This window comes from Ascidiella aspersa, chromosome 6, assembly GCF_963924565.1.
Source record: "Ascidiella aspersa chromosome 6, kaAscAspe10.2, whole genome shotgun sequence".
Lineage (NCBI taxonomy): Eukaryota > Metazoa > Chordata > Ascidiacea > Phlebobranchia > Ascidiidae > Ascidiella > Ascidiella aspersa.
Window position 1 is genome coordinate 4,115,740 of NC_139452.1, and position 19,484 is coordinate 4,135,223.

The 19,484-nt window shown below is 36.8% G+C and overlaps 1 protein-coding gene across 1 annotated transcript in view; it reads left to right on the forward strand.

Moving 5' to 3' along the window:
- Positions 1 to 19,484, forward strand: part of LOC146139237 (tubulin polyglutamylase TTLL5-like) — a 29,553-nt gene extending 10,069 nt beyond the window's left edge. Inside the window, exons 15-29 of the mRNA XM_083391758.1 lie at positions 1,399 to 1,474; positions 2,412 to 2,541; positions 3,885 to 4,548; positions 5,344 to 5,467; positions 6,428 to 6,609; positions 7,237 to 7,425; positions 8,686 to 8,816; positions 9,907 to 10,119; positions 10,379 to 10,459; positions 11,516 to 11,671; positions 12,294 to 12,401; positions 12,918 to 13,045; positions 16,702 to 16,874; positions 18,301 to 18,410; positions 19,203 to 19,484. Of these exons, the coding sequence (XP_083247884.1) occupies positions 1,399 to 1,474; positions 2,412 to 2,541; positions 3,885 to 4,548; positions 5,344 to 5,467; positions 6,428 to 6,609; positions 7,237 to 7,425; positions 8,686 to 8,816; positions 9,907 to 10,119; positions 10,379 to 10,459; positions 11,516 to 11,671; positions 12,294 to 12,401; positions 12,918 to 13,045; positions 16,702 to 16,874; positions 18,301 to 18,410; positions 19,203 to 19,246 (2,509 nt within the window). The 3' untranslated portion in view covers positions 19,247 to 19,484. The remainder of the gene's footprint in view (positions 1 to 1,398; positions 1,475 to 2,411; positions 2,542 to 3,884; positions 4,549 to 5,343; positions 5,468 to 6,427; positions 6,610 to 7,236; positions 7,426 to 8,685; positions 8,817 to 9,906; positions 10,120 to 10,378; positions 10,460 to 11,515; positions 11,672 to 12,293; positions 12,402 to 12,917; positions 13,046 to 16,701; positions 16,875 to 18,300; positions 18,411 to 19,202) is intronic.

Genomic DNA, 19,484 nt, shown 5'->3' on the forward strand with positions numbered 1-19,484 from the left:
ATGTCCCAGACAAAAATAATATAACGTAATTATAAATTGGAAAATGTTCCGAATAAGGATGCTCGGTTCTTTGTATATGATATAGTAACATGTGCAACTTATTCAAATAGAATATAAAACAACAATGTTGTATAAAACAAGTAAATATAATAATGATAATAATAAACATTTTAGCATAGTAAGCAACTGTAACTGAAAGACTAGCAAGTTATAATACAAAGGCTGGAGCTCCTTACTGCTTGAAGGACAAACTAAGATTAAAGTTACATGAGCCCAACACATAAATTAAACCGCATGAGAGAAACGAAAAACATAGAACACTTAAATTAAACAATAAATCACAATTTAGATAACTTAATAGAATATGTTTCATTTCGGATTATTTTTTAAGTATGTTTATCAGATAATAATTATATATAATGTCTTGGCGAAAATTTCTCAGAAAAAATAAAATAAAATGACGTCATACCTATAGGGATTTCCGATAATTGACATTTTACTCCGATACTCGATATTTTGTGCAAAAGTATCGCGATCCGATCAGATACTAAATGACGTCATAACTAATTAAGTATGCTGTTCTAACGAGTGAAACCTATGGAAGTAAAATGTAAAAAGGTGGGTTTTTTAGGTTTTTCGTTTAAATTTAGCTTCAGAGAAGTTAGAGTTGCCTTTAGTTGTTCCTACCGCTTTTAACATTTACTTTTCATGATAAAAATCGCTGCTTTATATAATAAATCTTGACTGGAATCCGTGAATTTAAATGGGATCGGCCCCGATACTACTTCAGTATCGGACGAGTACCGATACTTGGCATCAGGTATCGCTGACGATCCGATATTATCGGAAACCCCTAGTTGTAGCTAAAGCTCAACTCACAAAGATATTGTTAACTGTGTTATTGAACTATAGCTTGCGTTAACGTTAATAAGTTTAGTTGTGGAGCATAATGGTTGGAGGTTGTAGTAAGACGTAATAAGAATATCAAAGCCCATACAGAAGTAAAGGTTGCATTTGTGAACGTTTCGAATAACTCTTTATTAATTTTCAACATCTAAACTTCCAAAATGATACCTACTTCTGTATGGACTTTGATATTCTTATTAAGTTTAGTTGTCTTCTGTTATTTGCCATGCTTTGTAACGATTAGAGGGAAAACACCAGGTAAGATTGCAATTCATGACTAAAATACTCACAATAATTGGATATCATATTAACACCAATACCACCCCGTTATCGATGGAATACCGAATACCGATACTTTTTCCTGGTATCGGGCGTTATCGGACGGGCACGTGTCGGTCTGATTTCCGTGGCCAGTACAAAACGCTATTTTAGAATAAAATTAGATAAAGTTTGTTTTTTGTGCAAAGTAACGAAAGTATTTTTGTTTTCCAGGTCATATTCCTCCAAGTCTTCAACAGGAGCATATTCGAGCGCCGTTGCAAGAATGAAGAACGTCGCCGCGAATCAGGTGAATTGAAAAAAGCTCATGCGTTCTAAATTTCCAAAGACTAGTAGTGTCGAAAACATTGGAATTGACCCCATTCCTGAATGTAACGACAATTTTATTTTCCCATAGAAAAACAAACATATTCACGGCTAATTAGACCGGATAATTTTGGCCAATTTAACTTCATTATGCCTCTTTTTTACCCACAACGGCCACTTTTTTTTACATACGTTTATTAATCAAGTACACCAGAATCCTTCGATCGACTTTTGATAAATGATGCAAGCAAGGCAAGGCTATAGCAAAACAGATATAGCCTGCAGTGAAGTTCGAACTCTCGACTTCTGGTTATTTCAGGACCGCCACTCTACCTAATAAGCTTCCGGTGTCGTTGACCAAATAACGACTTCAAAGGGGCAAGATTACAGCTGCTGACCACATATATATGTGTATCTTTCATTTTCGTAACCAAGGGCTTATCTTAAAAGCGGCAGTGTTAAACTGCCCGACAATTTGTTTATAACGAGTCGCGAAATTTAGTTTTGGGGAAGCAAAAATGTCGCTCCCTATTCACAAAAGGGCGCAGCTGGGTAACGTTTGTTTTCTTAGCATTTTAACTGAAAAACCCGACCCTAATAAAAACAACCACGACCCAGTAAGAACATCAAAGCCCATACAGAAGTAGGGTTCGCATTTTAAGCGTTTCGAATATATCTTTATTCATGTATGTTGAAAATGAACAAAGATTTATTCGAAACGTTTCAATTTTACCTACTTCTGTATGGGCTTTGATATTCATTCTACGTCTAACTACAACCTCCAGCTAATATCTTAAGATTTACTCGAAACGTTCAAAATGCTAACCATACTTCTGTATGGCTGATATTTTTACTATACGTCTTAGTACAACCTCCATACACTATTCTCCGAAACCACATCTTCAATTTTTCATTTTCAGCGTTTGGAGGGTCGTCATCACTTGGTCGCAGCACGTTCCATGCAGTACGAACGCAAGCTTCTCTCGTTGGAAAGTTGCAAGAAGAAGCGTCACGCACCTCACCGCAAGTCAAAACACCCGACGCCCGTTGGTGAGTGCATAGCTTTAAACACCTTTTTGCACGCCTATATATGAGTAAAACTGCTGACCAATATAATATATTTATGTTTTATGCACGCCTAATATATTAATAAAATGTTGTCAAAGTGTTATGCTATTATCGTTTTGCGAGGTTTGTAAAGCAATTTACCCAAAATATTTTTGGTTTATATAACTATATCTTATATTTTATGCACACACGGCTTATACAGTATATAAGTAAAAACGGCGTCCAAATGTTTATGCTTGCTTTTTTAGGTTAGAAATATCAACTAACCTTGTTATTTTCGGTAAAAATACAAATCTATAATGTGCAACCAAATTCAAGCATTTCACTGTATTTTTAACCTCAATTAGGAAGTGCTTGTTTTGTTAAAAAAATCGCAACACCGCACCTGTTTTCTTAGTGTAACAAATCCCGTAATCGACGTTTTCATGTTTTAACCTGTATTATGCGGCGCGAACCCTGACTGACGTAGTCCTATTCTGTAACGCGACGAGCCTCGTGTAGTTCTGGTGTCCATAACACCTTGTTGACCAACTCTGGTTTACAACCCGCTGTTTGCGAGCGCTGACACGAAGTAACCTTTACATTCGGATACGGATTTAGACGCAAGAACAGATGTAATCCTTTAAATAGTTCTTTGTGTGTTAGAGGGCATCCGACTGAAAACCATTGGCACAGTGAGAAGATAAAGTTGAATCACACAAATAAAATAAATAAAAAGCTTACCATAAAAGTGCTTTTTTAGACTTAAAATATAAATTTTTTTGAGACCAAGTTGTAAATGTATTGATTAGAAAAACACCTCATTTAAAAACCCCAAGTATTATACTAGTTTTTAAAAAAAATGGGTCTTAATTTAAAGATGGTGCCCGTTTTCTGTAGTTTACGTCCATAACCAACAAATCGTTTACGCCCATAACCAACAAAATCGTAATTTGTAACACGAAGTTTAACTCCACGGTGGACACTGTAGGTTAAACTCCTCTAAATTTGGCTGCGTAGGAGTTTAAACCTGTCTCCATTCCAAAAAAACAATAAAATACAGCCTTATTTTCGCTGACTACAATTTCCCTATGGGTACACTATGCTCGGATCTGTAATGTAGAAGTCTCAAAGTTATAAGTTTGTGCTTGTTGTATAAGTTCAGCATAGGACGCTTGAATATAGGGTCCTGCTTTACATTTTAACGTTTTTTGGGGGAATGGAGACAGGTTAAAACTACTACGACAAATAAAGAAGAGGTTAGCGCTGCAAAGTATTCTTCATCATGTTCAACCTACATTACTATGCCTGGTAGGAGCAGTTTATATATTGAAACTTGTTCACAGGCGTGGACACGAAAAAGTCCACGAATCACGTGACGTCATCATCATCGAGCAGCCGACGACTTTACGGGAATGACGAGGACAGTAGCGATGAAGAAACACCAGCAACAACCACGAACTACAGCAGCAAAACCTCAACGGGGATCAGCAAGCCTTCGCGACCCATATCCACCGCTAGCGGCGCCACAGGTGAGGGGAAACTCCCCCGGGCGCCGGCCAAGCGTCTCCCCTCGGCACATGCGGGGTCAAAGGACCCGGGTTCCGTGGGAACCGGCGCCAAACAGCCCGCTGGCGCCGCGACCTTGGGCAGAAAACCGTCCCAGCGCGTGTACATGTACAAGACCGACGCCGGGAAAGATAAGGGCGAGATTTCGGGCAGAAAAACGCCTTCAATTTCGGCGAACGGAAAGCAGCAAAGCATCGAGTCGCACAAATCGATTCCGCGGGCCTCCGACGCTCAAAACCCGGCAGATGAGGTTTCTTCGAGCGGCAGCGATTCGGAGCGTTCCAAGGACACCGCTTCTTCTTCTACGGGTGCCTCGGCTGCTGTAGGTGCTGCTGGTTCGCGCGCCAAAGCGACCGCGACGCCCATTGTCCAGGGCGGAAAGAACAAAGGGAAGGCGTCGTTTGATGTACTGGAAATGCTGAAAGCGGGAAGAAACCTCGGGTAATTGGAAACTTCTTACAGTTTATAGCGCTCGTCTGAGTTTGCGCGTTGCCGTTTGTAAGGTTATTGACTTATATTGGATTTAGATCTCCCTAAAGAAAAGCCTTACATGAAGACTTGCTATACTCTTTGCAACATCAGTAAAAATAATTTGACTTGTAATCAGCGAATAATATTCTTCGAAACCGTATTGACTCCGTTATTAACATAACCCTTAAGTTATCTATCCATTCTGCAGCTAGCTGCAACTTTGCACATTCTGTTAATGTTTTTTTTATCTATTTTTCAATCTTTATAAATTTTGAAGTTCTATAAATCTTTAGCAACAAAGTATTTCCATAAATGCAATAGACCCGAAAATTGTAACAAGATCGTGCACTACCTAAGTTTATTTTTTTTTAGTTTTACCTTCATTTTTTTAAACATCTATAACCCTACGACCTTAAAGCTAAAATTTACTTATTTCAATTTCTGATAAAAATGACTTTAAATGAAAAAATAGCTCTCTCCAAGCGAAAGGCGGAGATTTTAGAATGCCAGGTCGATTTAACGTGGCAAACAGAAAATATAACCCACGGCAGCCGCAATAATATTACATTTGCGTTAGTTTTCCTAAACTCCGCATTATAGTTAAACGCTGCTTGTGCAACACTTGGAAGGCTTACTAACAACTAGAAATCGACCGATATCACTTTTTGGGACTATTTTTTTTATCAAAATATGGATAAGTTGTTTGTTGTACAGGAAAAATTATATCATCGGTCTACCTCTATAACAACCTTAATACATTTCCAGCAAGATCCAGGCTCGCCAAGCCTTCTCATCTTACCTCTCCAAAGTCCAGCAGCGACTGATGACCGAGTCGGACTCGAGGAGCAACGAAGGTTCGGAGGTTGTCGCTAAACAGGAGGAACAAATGGTGAGGAACGATCACAATAATATAAGTCTAAGTGAAGTTGTTATGCAAATGTAGTGCACGCAAGTTAATAAATTACACTCAATTTAACTAAAGTCAAATCAAGTCATTTTAAAACATCTAAATGGCAACATTTAAGTCAAGTCATTACAACACTGGTTTAAACCCCACCGACCCGTAGTTAACAAATGGTGATGAACAAACGCGAGACTTATCGCCTGTTGTTTTTGCTTGAGGCCCTGTCTCGTTCTGTGGTTTCAGCTGATGTACATTGCAGCGACGGGCAACCACTTTTCTATCGCGATTTCGGGAGTTGTATTACTCTTGACTTGGGAATTAGTGACCTTTGTAGAATGCGATTTGCTTTCCGTGTACTAATGAAAATTTATAATGATACGTAAGCCGAAATAGTTGGTCGAAAGGCCGCCTCAGAAGGGCTAGATCTCAGTTGTTAACACACGTGCGTGTGTATATATCTTTGTGAACAATGTCCTATTTTTGGAAATCAGTGCTATAAACGGGGCAAACCAACTAACTATTTGCAACGTTACAAGCCCGTAAATCTTTGGTTTCTTTATGACTTTCTAGTAGGCTCTTAACAGATAAATCCCGTGATTTAAAGTGTCTGTAAATTCGCACACGGTTGTCGGTTAGGTTTAAGTTTTGTACATTTCGAACTAAAAGCGGAATGAATTTTACCGTTTTAACTCACTGAGTCTATGTTTAACAGATAATGCCTTTTATTTTGTATTTTTTTAAGAATTTATTTTTCTATTGAATTTTACATTGCAACTCTTAGGAATCTATCTTTCTAATTCTTTTAATTTTGTTATATTCTTTCTAACCCGATTAATTTTTTTCTTTTAACTTTAAAGTATTTCGTACCATTCACTCCCTACACAGTGACACGCTCTATATCTTAACAAAACAACCAATATATCTACTTTATCCTTATGTTCCCAGGACCTGGTGTTGCGGTTTCTGAAGCGAGCAGCCGCCAACCTCCGCCAGCCATTCTCTGTCGTGGTTCCAAGCAGAAGACTCTCACTACACGATCGTAAGCGAATCCTGGCCAAACAACTGGGAGACTTTGTACACGTTTACAACAAGGAAACAGAGGGAATGGAACACAAGAACCAACTCGGGTATTTTGTCTTTTATTGACGCTTAACTATGACGCTTAGTTAGGTTAAGACAGGCTTTCTTTAAAAAAAATGTAATATTACCTTATTCAACTTAGGTTCTGAGTATAACGGCCTAAATTAGCATGAGTCCTGTAGTTAAATTACTTGACTTGAATAGGTATGGTAAACCTACATTATTTGATTTACTTCCAATCTTTCAGACCTCTTGTGGATAATTAGCCTACTTTATTTAGGTTTCGGTAAAATTATTTGAATTTATTTGCAAAAAAATTACTTCAATTAACTAGATATTTTATGTAAAAGTGCTCGCTTGAGTTTAATCTGTTGACTAGAACTATTAAAAAAGTCCTTTAAGTAAAAATACTTACTTAAAAGTTAAATATTTTGAGTAAAATTACTTTACCTGACTTAAGTCAAAGTTTTACTTGAAGTGACTAAAGTATTCGGTATTTAGGTAATACTATTTTATTCTACTTAAGCTTAATGCTGAGTGCTTACTTCCAGCTAGCACAAGGAGGCGAGTGAAAATGACTTGACTTAACTTCTTTGGTTGATAATTTTTCGGTTAAAATTGCTCGGCTTATAATTTGACCTGACTTAAGTCTAATACTAAGTTTTCCCTTCAAGCTTGCACAAGGAGACGAGTGAGATCACGTTGAGAAACGGTGACCGAATGGTGGAAGACAGTCAGTTCCGATCTTTCATGGTTGGAGCATCCGAGCTCAGCCTTGAGGAAGTGCTTACTGCTTACACGCACAAGAACAAGTCGGCGTCCGTATTCCTGGGCGCCAGCAAGCCTAAGACACCACACATAAGGTAATTGCTCTGTTGTGTTTTTCTGTGATTTTTAATTTTAAGCCCAAGTCAGTGGTTCTTAACGAGGGTTCGATCGAACCCTTGGGGTTCGACGCAGCTGTTTCAAGGGTTCGGCGAGAAAGTCCTCTGAAACATAAATGCTGTTATTTCAAGCCTAATTCGAATCTCTTTTATGCGCCAAGGTGTCATGTAACGTTGTTAATTGGAAGTTTGGCCAATTTAACCTATATAAATGAAAGTTTATAATTTGAATATGTCCAGTTTAGGCTGCCAGGAGGAAGAAACGAATACTGAGCATAAATTTGGGCTTCGACGAAAGCTTGCAGAATAACATTTGACAGGTTATCAAAGGTTAGAAACCACCGGCCTAAGTAGACAGAAAATTTACTTAATGTTGTGGGTTTACCGTATCACGAAACAAAAATTAGGACTGCTTCAATTGTGACTTTTCTGGAGACAAGGATTCTGAAAAGAAAAAAATATTTTCAACAAATAAAAATCTTGCCAAACCAGAAAGGGCAAATCTTGCAATATAAAACGGTTTAAACAAGAGTATTTAAAAAGCATAAACTCCAAAATATACGCTAAATTTTCTCGTTTATTATTGTAAGGTTGTGGAATGTTTTTCATGCATTTTTTCTGAATTTCAATGGTCTGCGAAATATCCTTTAATTAAATGACTGATAATTTATAACAACTGGAATGCGCCTTTATTTTAAGTTACATTAATAACAGTGTTTTAATGACATAAGTCGATTACTTGACTTAAGTGCACTTAAGACACTGTGTTCAAATCGCTTGGCTTAACTTAAGTCTTTAAGACAAATGACTTGGGCTTAAGTTTAGGCACACAAAACAATTTGCTCGCTAAGTCATTTTTTTTACTGCTCATAATCGGATTATAGTTTAACCATTTTAATAGTTTATCGTTTAATTTTTATGACAAGGACTTGACTAGAAATTGACTTGCTCTAATTATCACCTGACTGGGACTTGACTTGGTATTTGTTCAAAATACCTTTACTTGGACTTAAGTTTTTTGCAAATGACTTAACTGGAACTTAAGTCATTTCAAAATGACTTTTACAACATTGATTAATAATAATAAATCACTGGACAACTTGAGTTTAGTAAACGTTTCTATAATACTTCTTGGAATGTCAGAGTGATTATATTGTGCGGTGATTTTTTTCATTTTTTCCTATTGTAAAAGTTTACTCGACCCTGCACTATTGGCCTAACTCCACATTTATCCCAAAGGTCGCCGAGCAGCGAGAAAAGCTCCGCTGGAGGTCAGCAGAGTGGCGAGGGCAACATGCTGCACAAGACCGGGAGCGGGGGACTGCCCCCAAACCACTACTCGTCGCAGATTTTTCTTCCAAGCGACCAAGGTAAGGTTATGTTTGCTGTTGGTGGTTGTTGCGATGAGTTTGATCGATGATTTATAGGGGCATCGTTAATTTTACTACTCCAAGTTGATTTAAAGTGTAATAATTATCGGTTAAAATCAGCTAAGTTTTGTTTGTCTTTTTGACCTTTAAAGTTATGCTTTGGTTTTAACATTTGGGTGGATCAGTTGCATATTTTCGTATAACGATTAAACTAAGCACAGAACTTAGTAAATCGAAAGTCAGTTTGATTGGATGTTGATAAAATAAGTTTCGCTACTAAAAGCATTATTAATTTTTAGTAGCGAAATATATTTGAAATGTTAGATCCAAACAAACTGATTTTCGGTTTACTAAGTTGTGTACTTAGTTTAACCTTTATCATTGATGTGCCACCAGAATCGTTTGTTTTTTACCATTTGGATTCAGGCTGATTTTGTTATTCGAAAGAAAATTCGGTGATTTCCGTATAGTAGGAAAAATAGGATCAAATATATGTTGAAATCATTTTGACAATGTACTGTGATACCTATACGCGACCAATCGCCTTAATTTATGGCCGTGAATTTACGCAATCGCTTCTATACGCGGAAACGTTAAAAGCGGTGAATTGGGTCGTTTTTGTCTTCTTGGTTGAATTCTCACGACAATCGTTCACCGACAAACTTCAATGTTTTTAATAGCTTCATTTCGCAATCTATCGTTGTTTTAATTTTAACATTTCAATACCTCGCAAATAATAACCTCAATTTAGAAGAATTATTATCGCTCATCAGTGAAGTCTATTTAAACAGAGACCAATTTTCGCTGTGAAAGGCCTTTTTATTGTAGAAAAACAAACAAAATTACAAATGGACCTAAATTTTCATTTCTTAATATGGCAACCTGCAGATATTATTGTTTTTGCAAAGGGCACGTAGATCTTTTCGAGAAACTACGGTTATTTACAAAGAGGAATACCTGATTTTTATTTGCGAGATAGTGTTTTTTATATTGTGACATACAAAGCTTTTAACCTTTCGCGATCATTAATTTCTTGCTCGTGTCTACTAAGATCGTGTGAAAAACCATTGAATAACACTTTCCTTCTCAGCGTCATCGGCCAGCGATCACGTGCCGAGCCCGAGCTCCTCTTCTCACTCCTCTCACTCTTACTCCCACTTCTCCTCAGGGAGCAGCCACGGGTTGAGCGGCATGAGCTCGATGCAACAAGCCGCTTTGGTGTACGGCGCTAAACTCCACTCACCCAAGTCGTTCCAGTCGCAGCGGAGACCGGCAAGCGCTAAGCCCTTCTCGCAAAACTCGGGTTTGTGGATTGTTTTTGTAATTTGTAAATTCTTTTTTTCGTTTTTTTGTAGTTAATAGGGCAAAATTTTGTTTTTTTATTACATACAAGGATAACTATATCTCAAAACTGAAACTCTAAGGAAAAACTTTGCCATAAAAAATAAAATAAAAATAGTTTAAGTTAAAAAAATGCTGCTCTGAGACAGCCTTACTCAACCTCTTTCTTGGTAACACGTTTTAAAATATTCCGCATCGACAAACTTGGCCTTTATTTTCAGTCCATATGCAGCAAAGCCACCAAGCAAGGCCCGTATCAGCGTCTTGCCGTCCTCTGGGAAACAACCTGCATTACCAGTCGTGTAAGTAACAACTTTAATCGAAGCAAAACCAAACAAGGCGTTTCCATCACATGTATATTTTTCGAAAGAAAAATTTTTTTGCGTTCCCTGATGAAGGTATCCTGTAGAACAGGGGTTCTCAAAAACTTTTTTTAACACGGACCCCCCAAAAAAGTATTGTTCTCGTGGGTCAGGTTCGGCATTGAGTTTTTCGAGATGACGTCAAATAATTACATCAAAAACAAGTAGACTTCAGAAACCTGCTGTTTTCGGTCTAACAAACGTGAGACTAAAATGCAGTCTAAATACTTTTACGTAGAAAGCACTTTTAAAAAATGATCCATTTTACCAATTATACAGCTGGATTTCGATAAGGCCTTCATTAAACCCTAAAAATAGTCCACGTAACCCAAGTTTAAGAACACCAGCTGTAGTGGGAGCCGAAACATTGGATAACATAATTAAGGAATAGCCGGAGCTTCGTTTTAGTATTATTTTTCTATTGAGTTGAATGTGTTTTTTTACAATCTATTCCCCATCAGTAATTGCTGTGTAACACAGAAACAATTCAACCCATTACTTTCTGGGTTGGGTAAAACGAATTTTAAAATGTTTTCTAAACAGTATCTTAATGCCTATATTGCAACCCTTTTCACCAAGTTTACAAATTTAAACAAGGAACAGTACTGCGCAGGATTGTTGACAAGCCATTTTCAAATGACTAAAAGTTTCAGTCAAAGAATAATAAGTTAAGTCCCTGTCAATTCATAATTAGAGCAAATCGACTTCAGGTGAAATTCTTTAATATATCAATTTGATGAAGTCCAGGTCAAGTAATTTGAAAACAGTTACTATAAAGTGGAATAAAGTAAAGTCATTGACTTAAGTCATTACAGCCGGGTACAGCGTCTAATCATTATAAAAAATATTAAGCTTTGGTGTCGCTGCCATTTTAAACCGTCCAGCCACTGATTGTTGTTGTCATTTGAATTCGTAGCGTCCAATCACAGATTTTTGTTGTTATTTAAACTTTTCAGCGTCCAATCACAGATCTTTGTTGTTATTTGAACTTTCCAGCGTCCAATCACGAGAAACTAGCTGACGCGTTGCAGAAGCTGACAGAGAAGCAAGCCGCAAGGAAGTACTCGGCACCTGTACAACTCACTACACTCACACAGCACTTGTCCAGCCTCAATCTATCCAGCATGGATTCAATGCAGCGAAACCACCAAGGTACGTGTCCCACTATTATTATCAGCTTTCTACTTTTGAAGTCCTCAAACTGAGACTGCTATATTTTGAAATCTCCGAAGAATTTGCTCACATGCTGATGGCGTTTATGTACCAGTGAAGGCCTTTGGTACGACAGCCCCAACCATATCATTTGGAGCATTCCGTTGTGTTTGTTAAACCTACTTTAAAATTAAAATAGTTTTGCTGTGAATAAATCAAAGTACTTTGTTTTTATTTCAGGCAGAATGAAAAATATACAACACACACAAAAAAATTAATTACCATTTTAACGATTTTTCTGACTTATAGAAAAATCATTTTTTTAATATTAATTTTACTTTTACTATGTCCTATCAGCGTCTTTGTTTGTAACGTTATGAAAACAAACGTTAAAATAATGTATTTTATTTCCTAAATGAGAAAACTAATATGACAATATGATTGCTCAATTTCAATAAGCTCAGTCACTTTTCCTCTAAACAAATCTAATTTTTGCTAATTTTAAAGGGTAGTCTTAAACTTAAAATACATCGCCAAGCCCAACCTATTATAACCTACCTTTTTATTGCTAAACATTGGTATTTAAAAATTAAGAGTCGCATAACTAACTGTTTTTTCCCAGCTATCACAAACTCGAACAGCGCCCGCCAAGGAAGTTTGGCGAAAAAGTCGGCAAGTCTTTGTGACCTTGCTACCTTCGACCCTTCAGTACAGAGCATGGTTGACCCAGGTAACACATGGTTATACTTTAGTTGTTGAAATGATTCAATGACTGTACTTTGGGCCGATGAAGTCACTGTTTTCCAGTGACTTGACTTTACTAAAGTTGTTTCGGAAAAAATTCTTGACTTGACTGAAGTATTTTGGACAAAAAGAGCCAAGTGACTTGGGTTAAAATTAAGTGTTTTTATTTCACCAATTTGGGCAAAATTGCTCTGTTGTATGTAAAACAATTAGCATAATATATTTTGTTTTTAATATTTTAGTTACTTTTTTTTAATATTTTGGGTTATTGATTATAATCGGACAAGTTTGCCAACTGTAGTAATTTAATGTTTTATTTTAAATCAATGCCTTTATTTAAAGTTGCTTTGCTCTAACGAAAACATTAACTGAAAGTGCATAAGAACCCATTAAGTAAAACAATAAAAAACGCTTACTTTTTATTTATTGTTTCATATTTAGTTATATCAACGTACAGCAATAATTTCAAATTTTAGTTACACCTTAATGTTTTCACGTACAGCCCAACACGGCAAGTTCACTGTTCTTCGAGGTTCACCAACTGCTAAGTATGGGAGCAAGAAGAACCCTGGCGATCCCGACCAACCTCTGCAGCACAACGCACTTGGACACCATTCTATTATGTCCCAGGTAAGTACCCCTACTTTACCTTTTAACTCCAGGATTTAAAATAAGATAGACACGTTAAATTAATGAACGTCAAACTCCCCTGAAGTCGAATTTTCCGGTTCAGGTACGGTTTGGGTTTAAGGATTTTTTCAGAATACGGTTCAGTTCCGGTTTCAAGCAATTCAAAAGTTCCAGATCGACTCATTTTTATTCAAAACCGGTTCATAAAGTTCCGGTTCGGATACAATATAAGTTGCGTTAAACCTAAAAATATGGGTCAATAAATGTAGAGAATAGAAATTAATTACTAAATTGTAGGCCAGGGGTGTCCAACTCAAACATGCCGACGTGCCAATTTTTATCTTTTAACTTCTTCCTGTGCCAAAGTTCTTTTTTTTTCTTATATTCAAAGGTTTACTAGCACATAAAAACATTTCCATATTTAATCAAGCAAACCATTAGGGCAGTGGTCTCCAAACTTTTTTTGCCGCGGCCTAAAGTGCTCTTTTCAGAGCTATTGAAGGCCTGCTACATAAAACCAAGAAAACAGTGTCGGAATGAGCACATTTGTTTTTAAGGTGAAGTTTTACACGGTGCCTTGATGACCATAACACTGCCATACCATTATAAAACATACTACAAAACGAAGCATATACGCGCAAAGCGCGAAAAATTTTGCGTATACCTATACATATAGTTCAAGTTGGCAAAAAATATAGTTCGACGGGTAGGCTGCTCAGGACCACATTTGGCACAATGGGTCTGAACCACGCTGAGACAATATGAACATTCGAAGCCACATGTACTTTTAAAACAAAGTGCAATGAATAAATGGCTATCACGCGGCCCACAACTACACGATAACACTAAACTAAACTATTCAACAGTTTGCCGACCACGACATTACCTTTAGTGAACAAACAAATGGTAATTTGCAGTATAGCAAATTTAGTGCCGCTTGTTGGACACCCCTGTGTAGGCTAACTACAGTATTAAATCTAAGTTTCGTGATGCAGTAAACACCATCCGGTCATTATTATTAAAATATCTAAAAAAAAATAGAAATCAACCTTTTAGTTAATCAATATTCCTTTTTTTCATAAAATTTCGAGCATGGAATAACTTGTAAAATACAACTTGTGGCGTCCTACTACATGGAGTGATCTGCTTTTCTTGACAGGCTCGGGTTTAGTTCCGGTTCGGTTCTTAAAACCTTGCAAAAAACGGTTCAGGTTCGGTTGCGGTTCGGAAAAAATGGCCCAAAACCGACTCATTGAGTTCCGGTTCGTTTCGACTCCCTGCCTTGATTATAATTTGATTATATCGGGGGCGCGTTGTACTCCAATACGAGTGTTTAAAAATTATATTACGGTAATAGGGGCATTAAATTAGGATATTAAAGGCATTAAACCTCGGGAATGATCAAATTAAATCAATAATCAGAATATGATAGACATTTTTTGATATGCGTACTATGTAGTCATATACAATAAAAATTTAGTGCTTCAAACTTACGAGATTAACAGTAGTCTTAGCATAGATATCCATTTAGTGGTGGTATCAAATCTTTTTAAACAAAGACTTACCCGAGGGTAATAAACTAGGTTAGCATATCACGGGATCCAGCTATTGCAAATTTAGATCATATTTCAAGCACAACTTAATAAAAAAAGGATATCTTAGCACCAGTCAAGCAATCGAACCACTGTCATGTCAATTAAAGGAACAAGCTATTGCTATACTGAAAAGAAAACGCATTTCCTGATGAAGGCATCCTGCGTACGCAGGCAAAACGTCGGATTAGAAAAATATAATATAATTAAACACGGACATGAGAACAGCAGGTTTTTTTAAGATTAGTTGTTTTAGACTTAATGTTATAACGAAACTTTGTATAATTCTAATTCATGAAACCCAACACCAAATATATACTATACCTGGTAGCAACAAGGTATTGCTACTTGCTAGTTTTAGGTAATCTGCTTGTTGTTTGTTTTCTAAAAAGGCTGAGAGATAGTTTAAACCGTTTTGTTTCAATATACTATGTTATTCGTATAGGCGTGGTGTAGTTAAGTTTCCTGATGAACGCATTCTATATTAGTAGCAAAAACCGGTCGATAAAAGAAATAAATACCGGAAGAGCTTCTTTTCAGTATTTACTTTTTCGGGTAGCAACAAGCTAATGCTAGTTAGGTATTATTTTCAGCATTTAAAAAAGGCTAAGAGAGTTTGTTTCAATATGTGTTATCCGTTGGGACGCAACTGATTTAATTTGTTGGAATTAATCTGATTAGATCAGTCCGGTTTATTTTAAGGCCACTTCAGTTCGGCTAGTTACTTGAAAGCCGTTTTTTTGTGTTGATTTACTATAACAAGCCAGTTTGTCGGTTAAAAGTGTTGCAAAATAATTTATTGCTTTTAAATCAGGCGTACACCAATATTACCTGAAATTAAATAAAAGAATGTGGCACACCGATTTTTAGGCTAATGAGCCTGCAATGAGGTTTCAAACTAACAGTTTTGTTGCATCCCCTGATAAGGACATTCTGTATGGCAGGCGTAACGTCGGATAAACTAAATTAATACGAGAAGAGTTTTTGTTTTTCAGTATACACTACACCTGGTAGCAACAAGTTATAGCTTGTTAGGTAATATTTTTAGTTGAAAAGGCAAAGAGGTAGTTTAAACCGTTCTGTTTCAGCATACCACATCTGTATGGTTAGAATACCAAGGTATCACAAGCTCAATCAGGTAGCATCTTAGCCCTTTTAAAACCCGTCTGACAGTTTATAAGTGGCAGTGAGTTCAATCTGAGCGCTATTCGCATAACTATCCACCGCTAGGGGGAGTCAAGAGACGGCGAGAAGAACTTCAACGAAATGCTGAGAGTCCAGATTTTTTCCCGAGCTTTGGCCAGCAAGCAAGACGAGCAGAAAAATCTGCTGAAGCTTCAGATAATCAACTATTTCGCCGCCGAAGCCGCCCAGAAACAGCAGCAAAAAGGTTCCAGTGGCGCCAAGGGGGGCCATGGCTCCATCCAGGCCATTTACCACAGCCTTTTCGCCGTGGGGGAACTCCCCAGCAAGCAGTGCAAGAAACAGTTTCGGCAGAAGTTAAGAAAGACAAAGTCAGCAAATGTTCAGAAAGTGGGAAAGGGAAAACGCGGGAAGGTAAAACGGTCATTTGGAAAAAAATGATTTATATCAATATCAATTCACTTAAAATAACGCAAGGCCGCAAGTCAAGGGGCTTAACTAAAAACCTATGTTCAGATCTGGCTACCTTTAAAACGATCTTTGCCGTGTTCAGTCATCAAACGATTGCCTTTCATCCATTTTCAAACCTTGATTTTTTACTGAATAAATTAGTTCCAGAAATTTCTTCAGATCCCCTAAAATGTATTGGTTTAATGTTTGGGAAACATTAGATTTTACAATTTTTTTTCGGAGGTCTCACTTTTAAAATTTAACATTTTTAGACACATCTGGTAATTTACATAAATACATTATCTCAAATTTTAATATATTTACGTTTTTGTTTTTAGTATTACTACCAAATTATGTTCTCATTAATTTAATAAGCCCTTTTGGCAATTGAGCCTTATTACTACACCCGTTAAATAAGTTTCTGAAATTTCTTTATCATCGCTAATGAGTCTTGCTTCTGCCGTTCTGCAGAAAAGCGACAACCTCGGTTCGGCACAAACCAGAGGCGCTGCCTACGACAAAGGCAGGGAAAGACTCGCGGGGAATCCCCTCCAGCTGCTGACGAAGCCACCCTCGATTCCTCGAAGACCTGAGCCGCCCAAGCTCAACGAGAGGCCGCTGCAAACCAGGAAACTGAACGCGAGGTGGGCTTTTTTCTTTTTTTAAGAAGTGGTAACAGTTTTTTTTTTGTTGGGGCCTGGTTTGAAAAGGATACCATACTTTTGCAAGACTGCTAGTCGAATTTTTTTTTTCGATTTTTGTTTCGATTTTTAGGTTTGAAAGGGTTCCAAATTAAAATATTTAAAAAAGCAACATTTTGTATTTTTTTACGCTGGTAGTTTTTTTTAAAGAAGTAGTAACATTCTTGTATTGGAGCCTGGTTTAAAGAGGATACCAAAATTCGCAAGATAGCTAGTCGTATTTTTTTCGTAATATTTTCATTTCAGAGTAAAATAATAAGAGGCATCGATTCCGTGATTGGATTTGAACTTAAATATCCCCTACATGCCAGAAAACAATTATCAGAAATGTTTGAACAAAACCATCAAAACCATCAGGCCATAATTAGGGATGTCCAAAACCTCATATTTTATCCCGGTAACGATACCCGATTATTTATAACGATACCCGATTATTTATAACGATACCCGATTATTTATAACGATACCCGATTATTTATAACGATACCCGATTATTTATAACGATACCCGATTATTTATAACGATACCCGTTTATTTATAACGATACCCGATTATTTATAACGATACCCGATTATTTAGACGTATCCCGATCCGCTTCGATACTAAATGACGTCATGACTATGTTCAAACAAGCTTCGTGAATTGTTCTAGCAATAGTATTGATAGTGACTACACTTCTTGACGCTAAAGCAAATTTGACCTATACCTTAGAAAATTACTTTAAACGTTTAAATTTATCAGTTTTGTTTGTTCGAGTATGTTCAAGCAAGCAAAATCGTTTTTTTCGTTTTGATAAATTTACCTTCAAGGTAGACTAGCTGTGTTTGATCATAAATTATATCTGAAATTCCTATAATCGGATCGGCACCGATACAGCCCTAGTAATTACCACTGATTTTTTTATTGGAACCACATTGAAAAGTGACTAAAACCACACTTTTCTAAAACGGGTGGTACTTTTTTTAATTTAAAAGTATTACATTAAAAAAAACTAGTACAATTTAAAAAACAGCTGTATGTTTTTTTTTTCAGTTTTATAAATTTTTATTAGGTGAAATGTTTTTTTTTTTATTGGAATGTTGCTTTAAAGATTTAAAACTAGTCAAAGAATTGCGACTGAAAAGTAAAACGTGAACGCTTAATGCTGACTTAGCATTTTAAAGTAAACCAACTCTCAGTTTCGATATTATTATTTTATAACAAAAATACGTAACTCACTAGGATGTCCATTGTCCGTCTTACCCTGGACCACCAATACTGTGACCTTGTATTGTATATAGGCTCCAATCCTCCAATATCGTAATTTCCTCACTTCAGCCATTCCCTATGCGTTAAAATTAACAGAAACTTTACATTTCTTCTACTAAAGGGCGATAAACGATTACGACGTACAATCCAGCATGGGCCCTGACTTCTACACAAGCCTAAAGTACGACAGTCAAACTGGTTCGACTAGAACCTACGAACGGCAACTCTCTGGTGAGTTCGTCATTAGTTTTGGTTGCCATCAGGGATATCCAATAATATCGGATCGGAGCCGATACACGATGTCCAGTGGCAGGTTTTTTTTATAAGGTTTGGTTTGGGTGACCGCTAAGTAGTTTTAAGAGACCGGAAGTGTTTTATTTAAATACCGAAAAGTTGCAAGTCCAAAATTTGTGAAACCGCTGGAGAAATTTGGGGACCGTTTCGGTTTAAATACATCACAGAACATATTGGTAACTATTTGACCTAACAAAACTAAATTTATGCATTTAACGTAGTAAAACTTTCAACGTTTTAAACTTATCTACTTTGCCTCTTTAAGCATAGTTATGACGTCATTTGTTCTTGGAGTTGCGATGCTTTTTGCCCCGAAGTTAGCGCAATTCCCCCCTTTAGCACGATTTACCCAAAAGTTAGGGTAATATAAAGTGTTTTACCACTTTTTTGCCTTCAACATTCAGTTTTCCATAAAGCTGTTTTAAACAGAACAAAACTAAAACTAATGTCCAGAATACAAAAAGTCGTTATCCGTACACTGGTTTTGAAACTTTCATACAAATATACGGTTTCTGTTTCTTGCAGTAGTTTGCAAGATACCATTTATTTAAAAACATTCAAACTAACTTTGGGCTTTGGAACATATTGTTCGGAGGTTGTAGTTAGATGTAGTAGGAATATTAAAGCCAATATAAAAGAAGGCAACTTGAACGTTTCGAATATCTCCTTATTCATATTCAGCATCCTTGATGAAAACCTGGGACTCATGCTTGATTAACTTTTGTGCAGAGACTAGCAGCAACGGCAGCCGAAAGCATACTTGGAAACCCTGAAGAATGCGGTCGCTCAACTATTTCAACGCTCGGGCGAATTACCAATGTTAACCTGGCGATGAAACGTCGTTACACCAGGGACGTTTTGTTAACAAAATATACGGAGAATAATTTTAGAGAAAAACAACAGTGTATTACCTAAATATGTTAGCCTGAACTTTGCACAACTGACAGTACACTTGTGTTTTCCACTGTATGTCCTTATAAGTAATTCCCAGGTAAGGTTTTAAAGTTTGAA